Source organism: Giraffa tippelskirchi, chromosome 3 (genome assembly GCF_054371585.1).
Source record: "Giraffa tippelskirchi isolate mGirTip1 chromosome 3, T2T-mGirTip1v1.2.pri, whole genome shotgun sequence".
In the NCBI taxonomy this organism is placed as follows: domain Eukaryota; kingdom Metazoa; phylum Chordata; class Mammalia; order Artiodactyla; family Giraffidae; genus Giraffa; species Giraffa tippelskirchi.
In genome coordinates, this window is record NC_137277.1 from 116,757,286 (window position 1) to 116,777,575 (window position 20,290).

Here is a 20,290-nt window from a genome sequence, read left to right on the forward strand (position 1 = left end):
TCAGGTGGCCTGGTATACCCATCTCTTTCAGGATTTTCCACAGTTTATTGTGATCCACATAGTTATATTCTTTTAAAAATTGTTACTTTCAAGTGACTTTATGCAATGGCAGCATTAAAGAAATTGCTTCTTCTGCATTTTCTTATTGAGAAAGATCAAACAAGGAAGAAAAATTACTGTTAGGTCCTATATACAGAGTCTGCTTTTGTGAGAGGGAACAGAAAACAAACAGGATTACCTTCGATCTCATGGAATATTTCATTCACCACACTGACTATATTTTTCACCCTTAAGACCTTAATTTTTTTAAGAAGACCTTAAATGAGAATCTGGATTATACGGGACAGTTTTCCGTTCTCTACCCTATGCGCCCACATGCCTTGTGTCTTGTTGCATAACTCTCTGAAGCAGATTCTTTGCAGCCATGGTTCAATGCTGTGTTTCCTCCTCCATTCTCTGCATCAGGGAAAATACAAGGGTTAAAGGAGTGAAACACAGAGTGTTCTGGAAATGCTGCATATGTTTTCTCAGTACCCCTTATTATTGAAGTCCATATAGGTTTTGTGACAGTTCTTCAATCTGAACCAGCTACCCCAAATAAAATTTAAAGCCATTAGATCTTGAATGGAAAATCTGGCTTGTTTCTTCTAGCAATAAGCCACTTTTGATAATTCAGTGTCTTTTTCAGTCAATGAAATACAGATCATTTTCTTTAGCTGTCACCACATTCCCTTCACTTTTTGATTCTATTGAATCCACTCAGAGAAGTGTAGTAGCCCTTTCAATATGTGAATAAATCCCAATTAATGGAATTTCTGACATTTGATTAGATAATATGGAATATATGATAAAAACACTCCAAAGAATCTGGATGTATAATGGGATTGTTTTGAGTAACTTGAAATTTCCATAAATATTTAACCAGATCTAACTTTTTTTTTTTTTTTAAACTTTCTGACCAGTGAAATAAGCATAACCATCAATGCTGTGTGCTGTTCCCTTGTCTTTTCACTTTGATTAGTTTTTGTTGTATTTATGTGTTAAAAGTGAAAGTGTTAGTTGCTCAGTCATGTCTGACTCTAAAGGCGGAGGTAATAAAATTCTTTGCCATGCCTTCAATTAAGCTTCTGAATGAAAGTTCTTTAAAAAGTGAAACTACAAACAATAAAAATATAAGATAGTGTTTTATCATTGTTGTTATTATTATTTTGGTGACATTTGCTTAAAATGAATCTCCACAATTCTTGTGGAATAATTATTGTTGGAAAAACTTAAAATTTTCTCATTTCCAGCAATGGTTGCCTCTATAATGTTTTCATTATTTTCTGTGAAATGCAATGAAATCAATACATTATTATTATACAAAATTATCTTTTAATGAATTGAAAATATCCAGTATTGCTTATATACCTTGTTTGTTTGTTTGTTTTTTAAATCCTAGTTAATCCTGGAGAAGTATTGCCTCAGATGTGTAAAGCTGGAGAATTCCACTGCAGAAACAGACACTGTATCCAAGCTCGGTGGAAATGTGATGGCGATGATGACTGTCTGGATGGAAGTGATGAAGATTCAGTCAGTTGCTGTAGGTTCTCCTACAAGTTATATTAAAACTTGCTGAGTTTTTGAGTGTGTGAACTATTAAAGCACTCTGGGGGAGAATATCTAAAATTATCATTGATGCAAATTGAACTTAGTTTTTTTTTTTCCCTCAGTCATCCTTTGTATAGACATTAGACCCTAAATGACCTTCTTTGTATACCTTTAAAACACTCTTTTTCTCATCCTTCCCCATCTTTGAATATTACCATTTTGGTTGCTTCAGAAATTCTTTTCTTCCCTGTTTTGTGTTATCAGCACCATCATACCATTGTTAGAAGGTTGCTCTAGGAGACCCCTTGGGATCTCTGAATTTAAAGATGTGAAAAATCAATTTAAACTCCCCCAAGGCAGAATTACTCATAAAGAAGGTCACGATCCACTCCATTGCTCCTTGGCGACAGAGCCTTGGAGATGGTCCAAGGAAACAGACATGTATTTGGAACATGGTATTACCTAACGTCACTGGCTCAGTTCATAGTAGGAGACACGTATGGGGAACTCAGATTATTAAGGAAGTTAAAAGTTTGATTTCTCCCCTTGCCTTCTATTTAGCTCTTCATCATTTGTTGCAATAGAAATAGTTTCATGTTTCTCGTAGGGATCAGGGAATGACCCACAAATGTAGAGGAAAACAATTTGAGAAGCAGATTAAATAAATTTTTGAAAATATATTTGATTTGAATCACTACCTTAGTGATGTTGAAAAATATAAAATATTTTATATGGAGAGAGGTATATGTTGGACATATTTCTCTTTAGTCTTTTTATTTGACTTAGATACATTATTTTTAAAAAGAAAATGATTATTTTTCAATTAATGACTTTTAGGTTAAAGTGGCTGAACTGATTTAGAGTTGATTGGCAATCCTCCATTTTCCTTTTTTTAAAAATTAAGAATATAAAAATGAAGTTTTAAAGATTCTTTGTTAAGAATGAACAGAATTGGTCTGAGCACCTGTAATATGAATTTGGGCAAAAATTCTAAAAATATTGACTTTAAAAAATATTTTCAAAGTTTATAAAATATATAAAAAAATAAATTTAATTAATATGTAAGTATAGCACTACTTTCTCTTCATTTCTAAACATTCAACATTATATACTTCTTATTTTCAATCCAATTAATATTAATATTTATACTCTAAATTATGCCACAAATAAAATGTTAAATATTAAATTGATACAACCAGCCAAAAGTTTTGAAGTGGGAGGAGCATTTCATCTAAAGATAAAGGATGTTTTCTTCCCCTTCTTTTTAACACAAACTATGTTATTTATTGATTAGATTGTCTCAGTCTTCATGACTGGTAATGTTTATTCATGGTTGCAGTGAATGTTCCCTATGTATCAACTCCCTGCATAGTCACAGTGCCTGTGGAGAGCAGAGGTATTTCATCACAGTATTTAGGAATTAATCCTATAGGTTCATGTTCTGTGTGATTGATTTTTTCACCAACTCACAAGCTAATTTCCTCCAAGAGTATAAGGGACATTATATTTGCACTGTTAATCGTAGTATTAAAATTCCTAGTCTGTATTGTTCATTATTTTTAGCACTTATTTATACCCTCATTCAAGCCTACACCATGGGCTTTTCCTGGCATCTTCTATTTTATGTATGGTTGGTGGTGGTTTAGTCGCTAAGTCGTGTCCAACTCTTGCGACCCCATGGACTGTAGCCTGCCGGGCTCCTCTGTCCGTAGGATTCTCCAGGCAAGAATACTGGAGTGGGTTGCCATTTCCTTCTCCAATTTTATGTATAGTCCATATTCAATTCTAATCTTTTACTAGTCTTCCCTTAACTAAAGCCCACTTTCCATACTTCTTCCAGATTAATAGCAATGTAATCTTGTTATTTCAATAACTGGATAATCAGCAAGTTAAATTCTAAAATCCATCGACTCTCATAGAAAGTACTTCACATTATGTCTGACATTTACATTTTTGGCTTTAAATGTCTATCATGTTTCTCCTTACCCTCTTTGTCTTTATCAAGTTGAACTACTTATAAATCTCTAAAAATTTTCTTTTCCTTCTCTTTTTGTCTTCTGTAACATTGCATTCTCTGTTCCCAGTTATGACTTTCACCATAAGTTACCACTATCTCCACAGGGAAGTCTTTTTTGAATGCTAGTCTTCTCTTTTCTCAATACAGCCCACTTGAGATATTCTTTTATTATGGTAGTTGCCAAACCATATTGCAACTACATGCTTATTTATTTGATGCATCTAATAGATGAATATGCTGCTACTGCTGCTGCTGCTAAGTTGCTTCAGTCGTGTCCGACTCTGCGCGACCCCATAGACGGCAGCCCACCAGGCTCTGCTCCCTGGGATTCTCCAGGCAAGAATACTGGAGTGGGTGCCATTTCCTTCTCCAGTGCATGAAAGGGAAAAGTGAAAGTGAAGTCGCTCAGTCGTGTCCGACTCTTAGCGACCTCATAGACTGTAGCCTACCAGGCTCCTCCGTCCACGGGATTTTCCAGGCAAGAGTACTGGAGTGGGGTGCCATTGCCTTCTCCAGATGAATATGAGGGGACACATTAATTTGTAGCATCTTTGTAGTCTCAGTGTCTAGTACAGTAGCTAACACATGGATGAATGAATGACTGAATCAGAGGGGCAAAGTAAAATTAAACATCTCTGGTCACCTTCCAGCAATATGGTGTCTTCTTTAAACATTGCAATGATTCTAAGAAGCATTATATTCCTGGGGTCCTGTGGTTAATATATCAGCACTGCGTAATTCATTTCAGGAGTTTATTTTCGATTGCAAGTACTCATAAGCTTCAACCTTGAATTCTATTACCATTTTACTTCTCAACTCCAAATCACAGGACAATGGATTGTATTTGGTCCTCCTTTTTAATCTCCCATTTATAACATTGTCAAAATAGCAAAGGTTTCTGATCAAGCTTCACTGAAGTGCTTAGGCATGTTGTTAGTACTTGAAAATGTTGACCCTCTAATATATTGGATGACTTTTATCCTCCTGAGCAGCTATTCTTGTTAAAGTCCCTGAAGTGAATAGAAAATGTTAATCACACATAAATACCAGAAAACATAAGGCCTTTTCCTCACACTTATTTACTATGCACAAAAGAGAACTTCTGAAGTGATAAAAACTGCTTCATCACTATGACTATTTTAAATAAATAGTGCTTTGTAGAAACTGACTAGAAAGGAATACCTTTGCTATGCAACAGCATGATAAAGTGGCTATTTTTTCAAATTCTAAATAAAATTAATACCAACATGTATTTTTATCATACAGAAGTGCAACTACTGGGCACAAGGAAAATTACTTCAGAAAGAATGTTGAAATTATGAAACGGATACTGAAAGAGCATGCCAAATCAGTTAGGAATTTAGACTCCATAATGCAGGGGAAAAGATCACAGGAGGTAAACCTTAAATGGCCTCCTGCTGTGCTTAGATATTGGAGGTTTAATCCTTAGCTGTGGTCAGCTTCTGTTAGAGGGTTGATCAAGTCCTCAGTATATTTTGCGGCTTCACATTTATTTGTTTGTATTAGGGGAGAAGACTCATGATGATTATTTTCATTATTAAAATTACTCAGAATCTCCTATTTAGCACCAACTCCAGATCACAAGTAATGCATTTTTCTCTTTAGAATTTTCCTTCTAGCCCCAGGAAACATTGAGCAAAACGTAACTCAATTAAGCTTCTTTAATGTTTCAAGAAGTACTTATGTAGATGTATGGTTTTAAAAAAAAGTATTTTTGATATATGATTAAGTTATTTGATACATACTTGTTATGTTCCACATTAACATTTGAGGTTAACTTTATGTTTTTGGTAAAAAATCTGAAGCTAAATCACCTATTGTGATTAGGGACGAGAAAAGAGACAGTGATATAGTTGGTTTTACTGAAGACTTGAAAAATGAATATATTTCCTTGTATATGAACTTTAATTCCTTGATATTTTCTATACAACTATTACATTTTAACACACCCTAGTGTGTTATTATTTAGTATAAAATATGAGACATTGAATGACAGAAGATACAGATCAATTATACTATAATATAATTACCATAAATTTTCCATATCTTTCCTTTAAAATAATCATAATTTTATCTAGTTTGAAATTATTAACTTTGCTTCTCCTCCCCTCCTCTGTCCCACCCCAGACAATCATAGCTGTCCTGATGATCAATTTAAATGCAAGAATAATCGCTGTATCCCCAAGAGATGGCTTTGTGATGGAGCTAATGATTGTGGGAGCAATGAAGATGAATCCAATCAAACATGTGCAGGTAAAGGTTTGCTTGGATGTATACGTAAATCTCTTCCACACTTAGTCTTCATAAAGATGGCTGAAACTAAACTGAACTTTCCTAGTGCTGATGATCTGATTATTGCAGTAGCAAGTGAATTCAGAGTTTGATGCCACAAAGGCTAGAATACAAATTATCTTTTACTTATTCTTTGGGTATCACTCTGCTTTTTGAAGGTATTTGGCATATTATCCATACAGGTTGACTGTCAGTACACTACTTGGACAAAACTTGTCCCTGCTAAATTTTACTTGGCAATGGGCGAGAGGTTTATGAGTATACTATGATTTAGGCTATCTCACAAGGAGAATTATTATTATTTTTTTAACCTTGAAACAATAATTTATATGTTTTTGTTTAGTCTTCTGTAGAATATCTCTGTAAATAGTTTTCTGTTCCTGGCACACTATTCATGTGTTTTTAATTTTTAAAAATAAAATCCCATGTCCACTAAGCCTATTTATATTTCCATATAACTTATTGTATTGCAATAAATCTTTGAATCCTTAGGTAGATTCTCATTGAGTGGAAATATACAGCTTATGGTACACATTGCAGCAGAGGGCCAAAAAGATCATTCTTAATCAGATAAGTGTTGAAAAATGATCCTGACTAGCAGCTGCCTAGTGCTTCTCTTTAAACAATGACAAAAAGTCATATATTTAGTGACTATTATTAATATGATCAGCATTTTTTTAATCATTACATATACTGTTAAAACCTATCAACCACCTCACCTTTTCTCTTTGCCAAAATAAGCCATACTAAATAAAAATTATTATAATGCATTAGAGAAAACTGCAAAGGCAGCACATAGAGAAAAGACCAAGAGGTCAAGAAGCCTGGTTTGTACTCTGGATTTTGAAACTGACATTCATGGAAAGACTTGTGCCTCCCTGTACCTCAATTTCCACATTTATTACTTTAAACTTTGTAGAAGTATAAATTTTCCGGAGCTTTGCACCATGTACTAAATAACGGCAACAAGAATGAAATAGTCACCATTCCGTAATCCTAGCCTCCATTTTATATTCATTTTTTTTTTCCATGGTGACATATTTACTGAGGATCCATGGGCTAGTCATTCTCCTGTCCCTTGATTAAAAGCTTGGTCTACTCTTTTAGAGAAACTGATTATTTTCAAGATATCTTGTGTCTTTCATAAGGATGTTTTGCCAAAGACTATCTAACAGAAAGGGACCTTTAGAGACCAGTTGGGCCTAGGCTCCTGCCTTCAAGTTCATTTATTTCATAGATGAGGTGGAAGAAGAGATTTGCCTTAACTCATATCATTGGTAAGGATTTAGGAAAACTCACTTCATCTCTCTCCAGGGCCATTGCTCTTTTTACCAAACTATGTTATCTTGAAGATTAGCTAGAATACTATACATGGTCAATTTAATGTTTCCCAGGTCTTTGAATATGACTGCAATTTACAATGAAGCATCTTTCTAAATTAGTGCAATTATTATTCTTTTAGATTAAGATTCAACTCAGAGACTATACAGTATTACATCCTAAACAGATAGATCTGCTTTCACCTTAAATTAACAGGCACTGCTGTCTCAATTCATAATACCATGTCTTCTTCATTTCTATTTGATTTTTAAAAATCTGATTGTTTCTACAAGATTTTTAAAGAAGGATTTGGGATTGATCAGCTACTTACATAGAAAAAGTGAAAATGTTACATGTAAGAGCAAATAAAAAAATTAATCCTTATTAGTAAGATTTCTAAGTCACTCCAGGCCTCAGTTCACTAGAAAATAGAATGCCACTTGCTTGCACCTCAAGTGCTACTTTAAGTGACAGCAGCTGAAGTCTGCTACTCACTATTAGGTCTTCTTTTCATATTTATGGTAGCTATTATGGTCACCTTATGTCTTTCTAAATTGAAAACAAAATACAAAGAGAAAAATAAATATGGCTTTTAGCTTTGAAAACTATGCTGTAATGTTACAATATATTTCCATTTTGTTTTATCAAAATGAATAGGTCATACAGCTCACTATCTTGGGAAAATATGGCAAATTCATTAGATGATTTTCCTGGTTGGGTTATTTCTCTACATTTCTAGATATAGATGTATACATGGATATGTATCCTAGATAAAATATTACTCATATGGGGATTATTTCATAATTGAATCCACTTTCCTGTAGCCTTTAGCAGTGTGACTACTTTATATCTAAATGAAAATTCTTTCCTATAACAAACCAATTGTATATTATATTTCTTTGGGATTTCTCCTCAGTGGCTCTACTAATTCAATAAATATCTATCACAGCACTGGAGATAGAATGAGGAAAAATACACAGTAATTTCTTTAAGAAGTTAAGAGATAAGATGAAGAGAAAGATGTTCAAACAGTTCATTCCCATAGAACTAAGCTGACCCTCAAATGGTAGCACAAAAAGAGCTACTAATTAATCTTTGGCTCTCCTGGAAGGCCTACTAGAGGAGGGGATGTCTAAGCTAAGCCTTACCAAAAATAAATGAATAAATTAGAAAAATGTCTAAATAACAGTTTAAATCATTTAATTAGAAAATATAATCTGATAAGACCATGTGGTACTCACAATTAAAATGAAAAATTAGAACTCAAATATCAACAGGAATTTCAAAAAGCAGTGTTAAAATCTTGTAACAATAAGCAATTCAGTGCCATTCATATGAAATATAAAAATACAAAAACGTTCTGTATGTGCTTGTTGATTAACAAATATATAAAAATAGGAATAAAATATAGAGATTAAAAAAAAAAAAACTAAGGATACCAATTACCTCTATGAAAGAGAAAGGGAAATGTGATTGGGAAAGATTACATAGGGGACTTCAAATGTAACTACAATACTTTTATTTAAAATCTGTAGCAAATGTAGAAAAAATTAAGATTTGATAGTTCTATGAGACGACAAACAGATATTAATGATATTTCCTATACTTTTCTAAGTGATGGAAATATTTGACTGAAAAAAATAAATGAGTGACTGGGGAGCATAGATTGTGGAGGGTGAAGTCCTTAAAGGGTAGGGGGCGATCAGAGAGAGAGCCTGGAAGGGAAAAGGGGTATATAAAGGGGTAGAACAGAGCTGATAGGCAGGGTTTGGGAGTTGTTTTTCATCAACAATGACAAAACATAGTTTTGTGTACTTCTGAGGGAGACCTAGAGGCCAAAGATGAGAAGTAGTTAGATTAAAAAGAAAAAAAAAAGTTTCCCTGTAGTAACCATGATGATCCTTGGCTTCAAGCCTAGGCAGTGTCAGACCAGCTTTTTCCCACAGCATAGAGCTCTGGTTCAATTACATAATATTTGTTCTCATATCCCCCACAAATTTTAACTAAATTCAAACTAAACCAATAGGATTGCATTAAGGAAACCTGATATATTTTAAAAAATCAGACTTTTTTTTTTTTTTTACAGATAAATTGAAGAGTATATTTACATATGACATAGATTTTGTTTAAATAGAATGCTTTGATACAGAGCAGGAAAGTTTAGGAACAATGTATCAAGCTCCATTCTCCTACCACTCCTTGTTCCTGTGCACTGTGAGAATTCTCACTGCTGCATGACTGCAGGGGAAGCATCCTTAGTGATGGGTAGAAAAAATTCACATTTTGACAGTGAATTTCTGATTCACTGCTAAATAAACAGTTCCGCTGAGGAGGTGTAAATTTCCTCTTCATTAGAGCAGAATTTGCTACAAAATTAGAGTCCTCTGGGGCTGCTCTGCTAATCTCACCTCTAAACTAATTTAGAATTGATGGAGACAAAAACTGAGAAAGTCAAGGTTGTGTCTTCTTGATACAAATCTAGGACTAAAAGGTGATAATTTAGTCAATCTGATTATATCATATAGACAGTACTTGTAGATTTATGGAATGAAGCATTTTTCCTATCTAAAAATCTGTTAAATTTGCCTGGTAGACTAAGCAGATTATTTTCTCCATGATTAGAAACGACAATGAATTCGTATATTTTCAGGGCATAGTCTCCTTTTATCATAAGCCAGTAATTATTCTTTGAAATAAAGAGTCATAACAGTTGTTGAAGTTTCCTAGTTAATGGGGTGACACACAAGTTCCCATCACAATGTGAGATGTGTCCTACGTGATGTGAGATAGGTGTCTAGGGGTCCTTTCTCATTCTCCTCTCTAATCTTAGAGCAGTCCTGGCAAAAGAAGAGAACTGGAGAAAACTGGTTAGAATTAAAGATGAATGACTAGGAGAGTGACACAAGAGAATCAAATGGGAAAACATTGTATTGGCGATTATAACATAATCTTATTATGGGTCAATTAGAGGATTTAATGGAGATGAAAATATGTGATAAGATCTTTTTTTCTTCAAAGCAAGAAAACCAGAAAGGTGGAAGGAATAAATGTGTAGGAAATGAGGGAGGAAAGGAGAGATTTAGAAAAAGAAATTAGAGAGAACAAAAGAAAAGAGGAAGGCAGGGAGGGAGGAAGAGGGGAAGGAAAGAAAGAGGGAGAAGAAAAACAGGAGGAAGAGTGGAAAATAAAACTGTGTTATTCATTTTCTCCTATAACTCAAAAGGTAAAAAGTATTTACTGTGATCAATGAAATGATACAGAGACGTGTAAGAGAAAAACCTAATAATCTGTCTCACAGGTCTGTGCCTTCCTCTTCCCACCAAGTTAACTAATGCCAACATCTTCACACTTCTTTAGGCTAATGCAAATGTGGTTTTATTAAAATTACCTATTGTTGACTTAAAAAAAATGCACAATGTGAGAGTTGTAACTTAAGTTTTATTTGGGGCAAAATGAGGACTGCGTCCTGGGAGACAGCACCTCAAATAGCTCTGAGACGCTGCTCCAAAGAGGCAAAGGGGAAAGATCAGTATGTAGGTGATTTTGGTGAAGGGAGAGTACATGTAATCAAGCACATATTTTTTCCAAAATGTTTCTGCTAGTCTCATGAAGCCTTTTCTAGTCAAGAGAAGTAGTCATCACCATGAAGGATTTTAGTGGTTTTCTAGATATGAAGAGATACAAGAATTGGATTCATAAAATTGGCTCCTGAAAATGTCTTGCTATCTGAATACCTATTCTGTCAGTTTCCCCCTGAGTACAGAGTGTCCTGTTTCTGATCTCTACCCTGAACTCCTTTCATTGGGTGTTGAAGGTCAGCAGCTGCAGCAGCATATGAATTAATCCTTGTAGAGGTAGATGGAAAGTACCAATTTGTAGTTGACACTAGGAACATTGTTCACTTACTCTAAATGTTAGAGTAACTTTGCAGAAAATTCATAAGGTTAACAAAATAAAGTAACGTAGGAATATTAAATCCTACCTTAAATTTTCAACATTGAAAACTTCAGAATCATACTTGTTTGTTGGGCAATTTAAAGTCTATTAATCTAAAACGGTTTACTTGTAAAAAAGGAAACTCATATATGGCATAATGTATTTTAGATTCAGCACTCTTATCCACATAATCAAAGCCAAATACAGTGCAACACTTTTCTTGGTCTTTCTAATTAGAGACACTGAGAATAGAAACACTATATCCAATCTAAGAAATCAAATCCGAATGTTTCATTTGTTTTTTCTCAAGTAATCTTCTAAATATTCACCAATAATGGATGTACATCTTTAGAGAAAAAGTGCAGTTTTCATAAAGAAAATTACTAGTATATGACTTTCCAGAAACTATTTTAAATGACTTCTGAAACTCTGAATTATGGGAACCCATTTTCGTGTGTTTGGATGACTTTGAACCACATTCTATTTTATACAAGCCATTAGTATTAAAGTTCACAGGGTGTTCTGACGACATAGGAACACACCTATCTGTTACTCAAGTCCAGGAAACAAGGGGATGTCTATAAACCAAGCAATGTTTTCAGGTCATAGCCGCAGGAACTTAGACTCTAATTGTTCCTCAACTGTCAAATCTTCATCTAAGACAAATATTAGTAAGTCTGAGTGTCTCCTTCCCAATTTTCCCACTCCTTCCTTTTGTCTAATTAAAAGGAGTGTTGGTATACTGATAACATAGGAAAACAGATTTATAGTTCAGAGTGACAAAAGGGAAAATAAAATCAAACATTTAAAAATAAGTATGTGACAAACTAAGGCCTGGAAGAAGAATTAGGAAGCTATCTAGGCTCTCATACTTTCAAAAGTTGATCTGATTATAATAGAAAAAAGCAATCAAATGCCTTATGGAACATAACCCCTTTACTGAATAATTTTAAACCACTGACCTTGGCTAGTAAAGAAAGCAAAGTTTTCACTGACCTTGGCTAGTAAAGAAAGCAAAGTTTCGTGGGTGTGTTCCTTGAAACTCTTAAGAGAGCTCAAAGGAAAATTCATTAATATATTTTGATTGAAAAGTTATACATTTTTGTATCACTGTACTTAAAAGTAAGTTTACAAAATCCATTTTAATGTTAAATATATATTTTTAGAAAATATTTTCTCCATTCTTGATCCATACTTGAACTCATTTGTAGATCAAAAATAAATGCATTGAAAACATTAGAGGGCAAAGACAATTCTGACCCCATAATTAGAAACCAGTTACCCTGATATCTCCAAATCCTGCCTTCTTCATTATAGCAAGTTTCTTCTTTCATTGTCCAAGGCTAGGCAAAATAATTTTTTGTTAATTAAAAGTTGGAGGAAATTTAATTCAGTCAAATATTCATCAGCATGTGCCAGACAAAAATTGTAAAATAATGAATTCACAGCTTCATTTATGAACATGTGTGAGGATTACAGAATATCTTGTCACTTAGCTTTCGTTTAATTGAAGGGCAGAGCATATGAACTGTAGAAAAGGCAGACAAGCTGGCATTACCAAAATTTTAATAAAGATTTAATTTAAAAATATTTTATCTAATAGAGCAATATAATATCTTATGTGTAAAAGAGTTATTGCATGATTTATTTTATCCTTGATATTATTCAAAAGGTCTCTAAATTTATCCTCTGTGCATTAATTGATCACCTTAGCCAGGACATGCCAAGTGGACCAGTATTCTTGTGGAAATGGGCGCTGCATTCCCAGAGCATGGCTGTGTGACAGGGAAGATGACTGTGGGGACCAGACAGACGAAATAGCATCTTGTGGTAAGTTGTGAGCTTTCAAGCTGTTATTGGAGACTGTGTCAAACAGAAGATTCTATCACTATCATCTCTTTTAAAAGGCTGTTTCAGTTCAGTTCAGTCGCTCAGTCGTGTCTGACTCCTTGCTACCCCATGAAAGGCAGCACACCAGGCCTCCCTGTCCATCACCAACTCCTGGAGTCTACCTAAATCCATGTCCATTGAGTCAGTGATGCCATCCAGCCATCTCATCCTCTGTCGTCCCCTTCTCCTCCTGCCCCCAATCCTTCCCAGCATTAGGGTCTTTTCCAATGAATCAGCTCTTCGCATGAGGTGGCCAAAGTATTGGAGTTTCAGTTTCAACATCAGTCCTTCCAATGAACACCCAGGACTGATCTCCTTTAGGATGGACTGGTTGGATCTTCTCGCAGTCCAAAGGACTCTCAAGAGTCTTCTCCAACACCACAGTTCAAAACATCAATTCTTCAGTGCTCAGCTTTCTTCACCGTCCAACTCTCACATCCATACATGACTACTGGAAAAACCATAGCCTTGATTAGACGGACCTTTGTTGGCAAAGTAATGTCTCTGCTTTTAAATATGCTACGTAGGTTGGTCATGACTTTCCTTCCAAGGAGTAAGCGTCTTTTAATTTCATTGCTGCAGTCACCATCTGCAGTGATTTTGGAGCCCCCCAAAATAAAGTCTGACACTGTTTCCCCGTCTATTTGCCATGAAGTGATGGGACCAGATGCCATGATCTTAGTTTTCTGAACGTTGAGCTTTAAGCCAACTTTTTCACTCTCCACTTTCACTTTCATCAAGAGGCTCTTTAGTTCTTCTTCACTCTCTGCCATAAGGGTGGTGTCATCCGCGTTTCTGAGGTTATTGATATTTCTCCCAGCAATCTTGATTCCAGCTTGTGTTTCTTCCCAGCGTTTCTCATGATGTACTCTGCATATAAGTTAAATAAGCAGGGTGACAATATACAGCCTTGACGTACTCCTTTTCCTATTTGGAACCAGTCTGTTGTTCCATGTCCAGTTCTAACTGTTGCTTCCTAACCTGCACACAGGTTTCTCAAGAGACAGGTCAGATGGTCTGTTATTCCCATCTCTTTCAGAATTTTCCACAATTTATTGTGATCTACACAGTCAAAGGCTTTGGCATAGTCAATAAAGCAGAAATAGATGTTTTTCTGGAACTCTCTTGCTTTTTTGATGATCCAGCGGATGTTGGCAATTTGATCTCTGGTTCCTCTGCCTTTTCTAAAACCAGCTTGAACATCTGGAAGTTCACTGTTCACGTATTGCTGAAGCCTGACTTGGAGAATTTTGAGCATTACTTTACTAGCTGTTTATTTTGTTTATAAATACAAGTCGACAAGGCAAAAGATGTTACTTTTTATTACTGCCTTTTGGGCCTGAGTGTGTACTTTAATGATAACTGCAGAATGTATCCCATTCATGAGGCACTAGCTATAATATTGGCTAAAATAAATGGATCCAAGCATTGCAATTTTAGTAGTGATTATTATAAGGCTAACAGGACATTCTCAGATGTTCATTATTAATCTTATGTCTATAATGTTTAAATTTCTCAAACAGAATAGCTCATCCAGTGACATGTGGAGTAACTGAGGAGGACATGCTTCTTGTTTGTATGCATATGTTATACTCTTGGAGCAATACATAATACAGCTGAGAATATATGGTTGATAAGCCACTTCTTTCATTTCAAAAGAGTTGTATCATTCTGAAGGACAAAATTTTTATTAGTTGAAACATTTTTTTAAAGGCAAAGTTCCTATTATTACATAAAGTTGCAAATTTAATTACACCCATTTGTACCCATATATCAGTAGGCCATATTATCATTTGTGTACTAAAACACAATAAGGAAATGAACCAGATCTTCCAAGTCTTCCACTTTATTTCAGTCATGGCTTTGGATATTTTAAATTACTATGGCACAGCATAAATTAGACATGCGTAGCACATTTATTAAAATAGAATACACCTGGGTATGTATTTTTAATATTTTGACTCCATGCTATAGTATTTCTACCACTAGAGAAATAAGGAGACATTTTTCTAACTCCTCAATTCAAATGATTCTGTTTAGCATGTGCACTCTCTGTTTACCTAAAAATTTTCTTTTTAAAATGTTTTTTTTTATACAACACCAAGTCCCTATAAACATTTGAGTTTATAACCTCTCAAAAAAAATCTAGATTAAGTATTAATCATTGGCAATTGACATTCCACAGAAGACAGTAAAGATGCTAAAAAAAAAAAAAAGAGCAATAGAAAATTGTATAATTGTACATTTTACATGTAGAATTTCTGAGGGCTGGCCAGTTAAGGGTATTGAGCAGTATATTTTCTCTCCTTTCCAATGTCCAGACTAATCATATGGCTGGGTCTGCTTCTAGAGGGCTCGACTTTTTAGAAAAATTTAAATGCTTTTCTGCTCTTAGCATCTCCATTCAGAGTATCCCAGAAAGACAATGAGCAACCTGAAAACAGTAAATACAGAGATTTTAAGTCTGGAGTTAGAATCTCAAGTCAGATAAGAAATGCCATGAAAAACAGACTAGGAAATTTGTGATGAGCTCTTTAGAGAATTTTGATCAGGACTTTGAGCTGACTTATTTTTAGTAATGGATTTAGTGTAATATTTTTTTCTTTATTTTAGTAATTTCAATCAAAAGAGAAGAATCCCTAAAATTTCAATAATAATGAAAACAATCTTGCCACCAAACTAACAAACTTTTCATGAGATGAGTGGGCAAAAAGTGTCAGGAGTCCAGACACGTATTTTCTTACTGAATCTTTGTGACAAATCTACTGGAAGTATATTACTCTCCACATTTTACAGTTAAGAGAATAAAAATTTAAAGTCATGAATAACATGTGTGAGATAACAAAACTAATAAATAACAGTACCAGACCATGAATCCAGGTATGCTTGAAACTAAAACTCAACCATTTCAGTGAACTTGGTTTGGAAGCCAAGGATAGGGTGCAGATAGGGGGCAGATAATGCCATTATGGTGGTTTAGTCACTAAGTCGTGTCCGACTTTTGCAACCCCATGGACTCTAGCCTGCCAGACTCCTCTGTCCGTGGGATTCTCCAGGCAACAATACTGGAATGGATTGCCATTTCCTTCTCCAGAGATCTTCTCGAGCCGGAATCAAACCCAGGTCTCCTGCATTGCAGGCAGATTCTTTACAGACTGAGCTACTAGGGAAGTTAATGCCATTATAAATATCCATAAATATTGGATTTAAATGCACAAACACCTGTAGTGAGTTTTATTCATTTGTGTTTTGGTAAATCAACGTATCTTAATGGAGAGGAGCCCCAATCCAGTGTTTGCTTATTTTTGTGGTGTAAATACTCCCACTATGGCCAATATCAATTTGCCAACATGACTCTCTGCATGTAGAGGAGAACATGTACATAACAATATGCAGTATTTCCACGATACAGACACAATCAACATAAATAACTTCAAAAGCAAAATACCTAGAAAATTATAAACTGTGAGTATTAATTACCCTTGTTTTCAACATTACTTAAATGTAAGTTTATATGATTTATCATTACGTTTTAAAACAATGCCTGTGTGCTTAACAACTGACTCAAAAATTTAAGAATCGACTCTCTAAGCTGGTACAAGATGCCTCCAGCACACCACTGGGTATACAGACAATGTGAAGTTTGTCAAATAGCATAGTTCCGAAATATGAAATTTTAGAGAATGTCAGTAAACTACATGGGCTGATCTCAGTACCATTTCTCTTTTATAGCATAAGAAACATGTTTCTCTCCAAACATGTTCCTCTCTTTAGCAACATACTTTTAACTCTCAGATTGTCATTTTAACTCAAAATCTGTATCAGTAGAGAAGCCCTCCATAAACTTCTAAAGTTTAGAGACAATGGCCTAATTTTCTCTCATAACAGAAATTATCTCTGCACTGAATACAAAATGCCAAAAAAAACAAATGTAAATTGTTTAATTCGCTGCATTAAAAAAAAGCACTCTACTTGTCAGTAATCCAGAAATAAATATAGTTTCAGCTAATTTCCAGTTTTATTAAGCATCATTAAAAATTTGGACTGATCCTGATCATATTTCACTTCTCCTGATGGTGTTAGCCAAGTTCTTATAAATTTAATCCAACTAGGAGATTCTGAAATGACTTTTTCTTTTTACACCTCAGTTCCATAAACCACCTCTGTTATGTTTAATAATGATTGTTTTACATTGAAAAGAATATTAAAATTTGAGTTTAAAAACATGAGAAATCTGTGACTAAAAATGCTTCTGGTAGTAATTAGGAGCTGAAGGGACTATAAGAGGGGTCAAATTTTCAGTGGGATTCACTATCACCTCTTTACAAACCTAATTAATTTTACGTGCATTTGCCTTTACAAGTTAATTGCACGTTTGGGGTTCAGATTATATGTGGGCACAAACTTACATAATTAGGAAGGCCCTTGAGGATTTTCTCTTAATAAGTAAATAATATTTTAAATGTTTTAGTAGATTCCCTCTATAGAAAGGAGAATCTGTAATTTGATGCTGCAAATAAGAGAGGATATGTTAATATTGTGAAACTTGTCTCAGAAGTATGTCAAGGAGCTAAATGGTCAGTCTCATTTTAAGGACATGACTTAGCACTGTGTTCTCAACTTTAGCTGTCAATTAATGAATCACCTGAGGAGCTTAAAAATTATCTGCCCATGCCTCATCCCAGGGTACTTAAATAAGAATCTCTGGTATAGAACCCAAGGATCAGTATTTTTAGTGCTTTCCAAGAAGTATGAATAATAATTCAGATTCTAGTACTATTAAAGCACCTGTTTTCAATCTTGAGCATAGATCAAAATCTCTGTAGGGTTCATTCAAAAATAGAAGGCTAGAACCCACCCCCAGAGCCTCTGATCCTGTAGGTCATACTGTTATTCTAGGGACCACACTTTAGGAACTACTGACTTAAGGGAATCAACTTTCATATTTGATTTTATTTAACATACACTTAATGACTGTATATATATGCAAAACTAATTTATGATGGAAGCAATTATCCAAACAAATGTCATTCCCATCTCCACATTGTAGCATTAAATATAAGAGTATTTCATGATTAAATAGAATATTTCACACAAACTTGCATTTTTGCCCCTTGGACAATTAATAGTCAAAAATAGCATAATTGTTTATTTTAAAATTTAGTTTAACAATTTTGGGGTTGCTTTTCCAATGATCCAATGGATGTTGGCAATTTGATCTCTGGTTCCTTTACGTTTTCTAAATCCAGCTTGAACATCTGCAAGTTCTCAGTTCACATACTATTGAAGCCTGGCTTTGAGAATTTTGAGCATTATTTTGCTTGTATGTGAGATGTGCAATTTTGTGGTAGTTTGAACATTCTTTAGCATTGCCTTTCTTTGGAATTGGTATGAAAATTGACCTTTTCCAGTCCTGTGGCCGCTGCTGAGTTTTCCAAATTTGCTGACATATTGTGTACAGCACTTTAACAGACTTCCCTGTGAGTGTCCAGGAGTCTCTGGCGGAGGCACGGATCAACAGTGGCCTGCTGCAGGGTTAGGCACACTGAATACAACATTGCCTACACAAGACCTTTTGAAGGAGGTTGCCATTATCTTCATTACACCTACCATAGTTTGGTCTCAGGTCAAACAACAGGGAGGGAACACAGCCCCACCCATCAACAGAAAATTGGATTAAAGATTTACTGAGCATGGCCCCACCCATTAGAACAAGACCCAGTTTCCCCCAGTCAATCTCTCCTATCAGGAAGCTTTCATAAGCCTCTTATCCTTATCCTGTTCCATCAGAGGGCAGACAGAATGGAAACCACAATCACAAAAAACTAACCAAACCGATCACATGGACCACAGCCTTGTCTAACTCAATAAAACTATGAGCCATGCTGTGTAGGGCCACCCAGATGGACAGGTCATGGTGGAGAGTTCTGACAAAATGTGTCCACTGGAGAAGGGAATGGCAAACCAATTCAATATTCTTGCCTTGAGAACCCCATGAACAGTATGAAAAGGCAAAAAAATATGACACTGAATGATGAACTCCCCAGGTCAGTAGGTTCCCAATATGCTATTGGAGAAGAGTAATAACTCCAGAAAGAATGAAGAAACAGAGCCAATGCATAAACAATGCCCAGTTGTGGATGTGACTGTTGATGGAAGTAAAGTCCGATGCTGTAAAGAGCAATATTGCATAGGAACCTGGAATGTTAGGTCCATGAATCAAGGTAAATTGGATGTGGTCAAACAGAAGATGTTAGCAGAGCCTCCTCTAAAGGGAATGCTTTCTTGCCTCTTCCAGTTACTGTGGGCTCCTGACTCTTCTTGACTGTGGCAGCATAACTCTAATCTTTCGTCTTGTCTTCACATAGATTCTTCTCTGCATCTCTTTCTCCTACAAGGACGCCAGTCACTGCCCACTCTTAATCCAGGATGATCTCATCTCAAGATCCTTAACTTAATTACATCCACAAAGACATTTTCTAAATAAGGTCACAATCACAGGTACTAGGGTTTAAAAATTGGACAAATGTTTTTGAGCCATACAATTTAATCCATTACACCTAGGGAACTTTATTATGTCCTATTTCACCAAATGAAGTATAATGGTCAGGTATAGGTAGTTTTAAAAGATGAACAGTTACTCTGTATGCAACCTGATTTGTGAAAATTACTCCCCTAATACCTATTAATTTAGTCCCTGCCTGCTGGTTAAATTTCTCACCAAGTCTCTCTATTACATGATTCAATCCACTTCTCTTGCCTTTGCTTTGCACTTAGAGCTTTCTACTAACAGAAGCAATTTCTTGGCTTGCTAGCCACTGGGCAATAATAGTTACAACTACCTCTATGGTGCTGACCTTTACACAGAGGTGCATATGGTGCACTTGTCTGGTGTAGCCCTTTACATTTCTGTCAAAAGTAAACTTGACTTCTTTAAAGAGTTCAGTAACATTCATCACCTCATTGGTTATTAACTAATTAATAGCAGGTGTTTATTAATTACATATATATACACAAACACACATTATATACACATTCTCGTATATATAAACATACACACAAATGTACATGTATACTCAAACATATATGTAATCAGAATCAAATAATATATATAAAATCTATATAGTACCTGGTATCTAGTATCTAGTACTCGTTCAATAAAATGTTATTCAATAGATTTGTTATAGATATATCTTCTTTTTCTCTTCTTTCTAAATAATTTTC

At 34.9% G+C, this 20,290-nt stretch overlaps 1 protein-coding gene across 1 annotated transcript in view; it reads left to right on the forward strand.

Annotated features, from left to right (window-relative positions):
* Window positions 1-20,290, forward strand: part of LRP1B (LDL receptor related protein 1B) — a 2,070,111-nt gene that overhangs the window by 1,236,234 nt on the left and 813,587 nt on the right. The window contains exons 16-18 of the mRNA XM_081584839.1: window positions 1,442-1,582; window positions 5,756-5,881; window positions 12,890-13,006. Of these exons, the coding sequence (XP_081440965.1) occupies window positions 1,442-1,582; window positions 5,756-5,881; window positions 12,890-13,006 (384 nt within the window). The remainder of the gene's footprint in view (window positions 1-1,441; window positions 1,583-5,755; window positions 5,882-12,889; window positions 13,007-20,290) is intronic.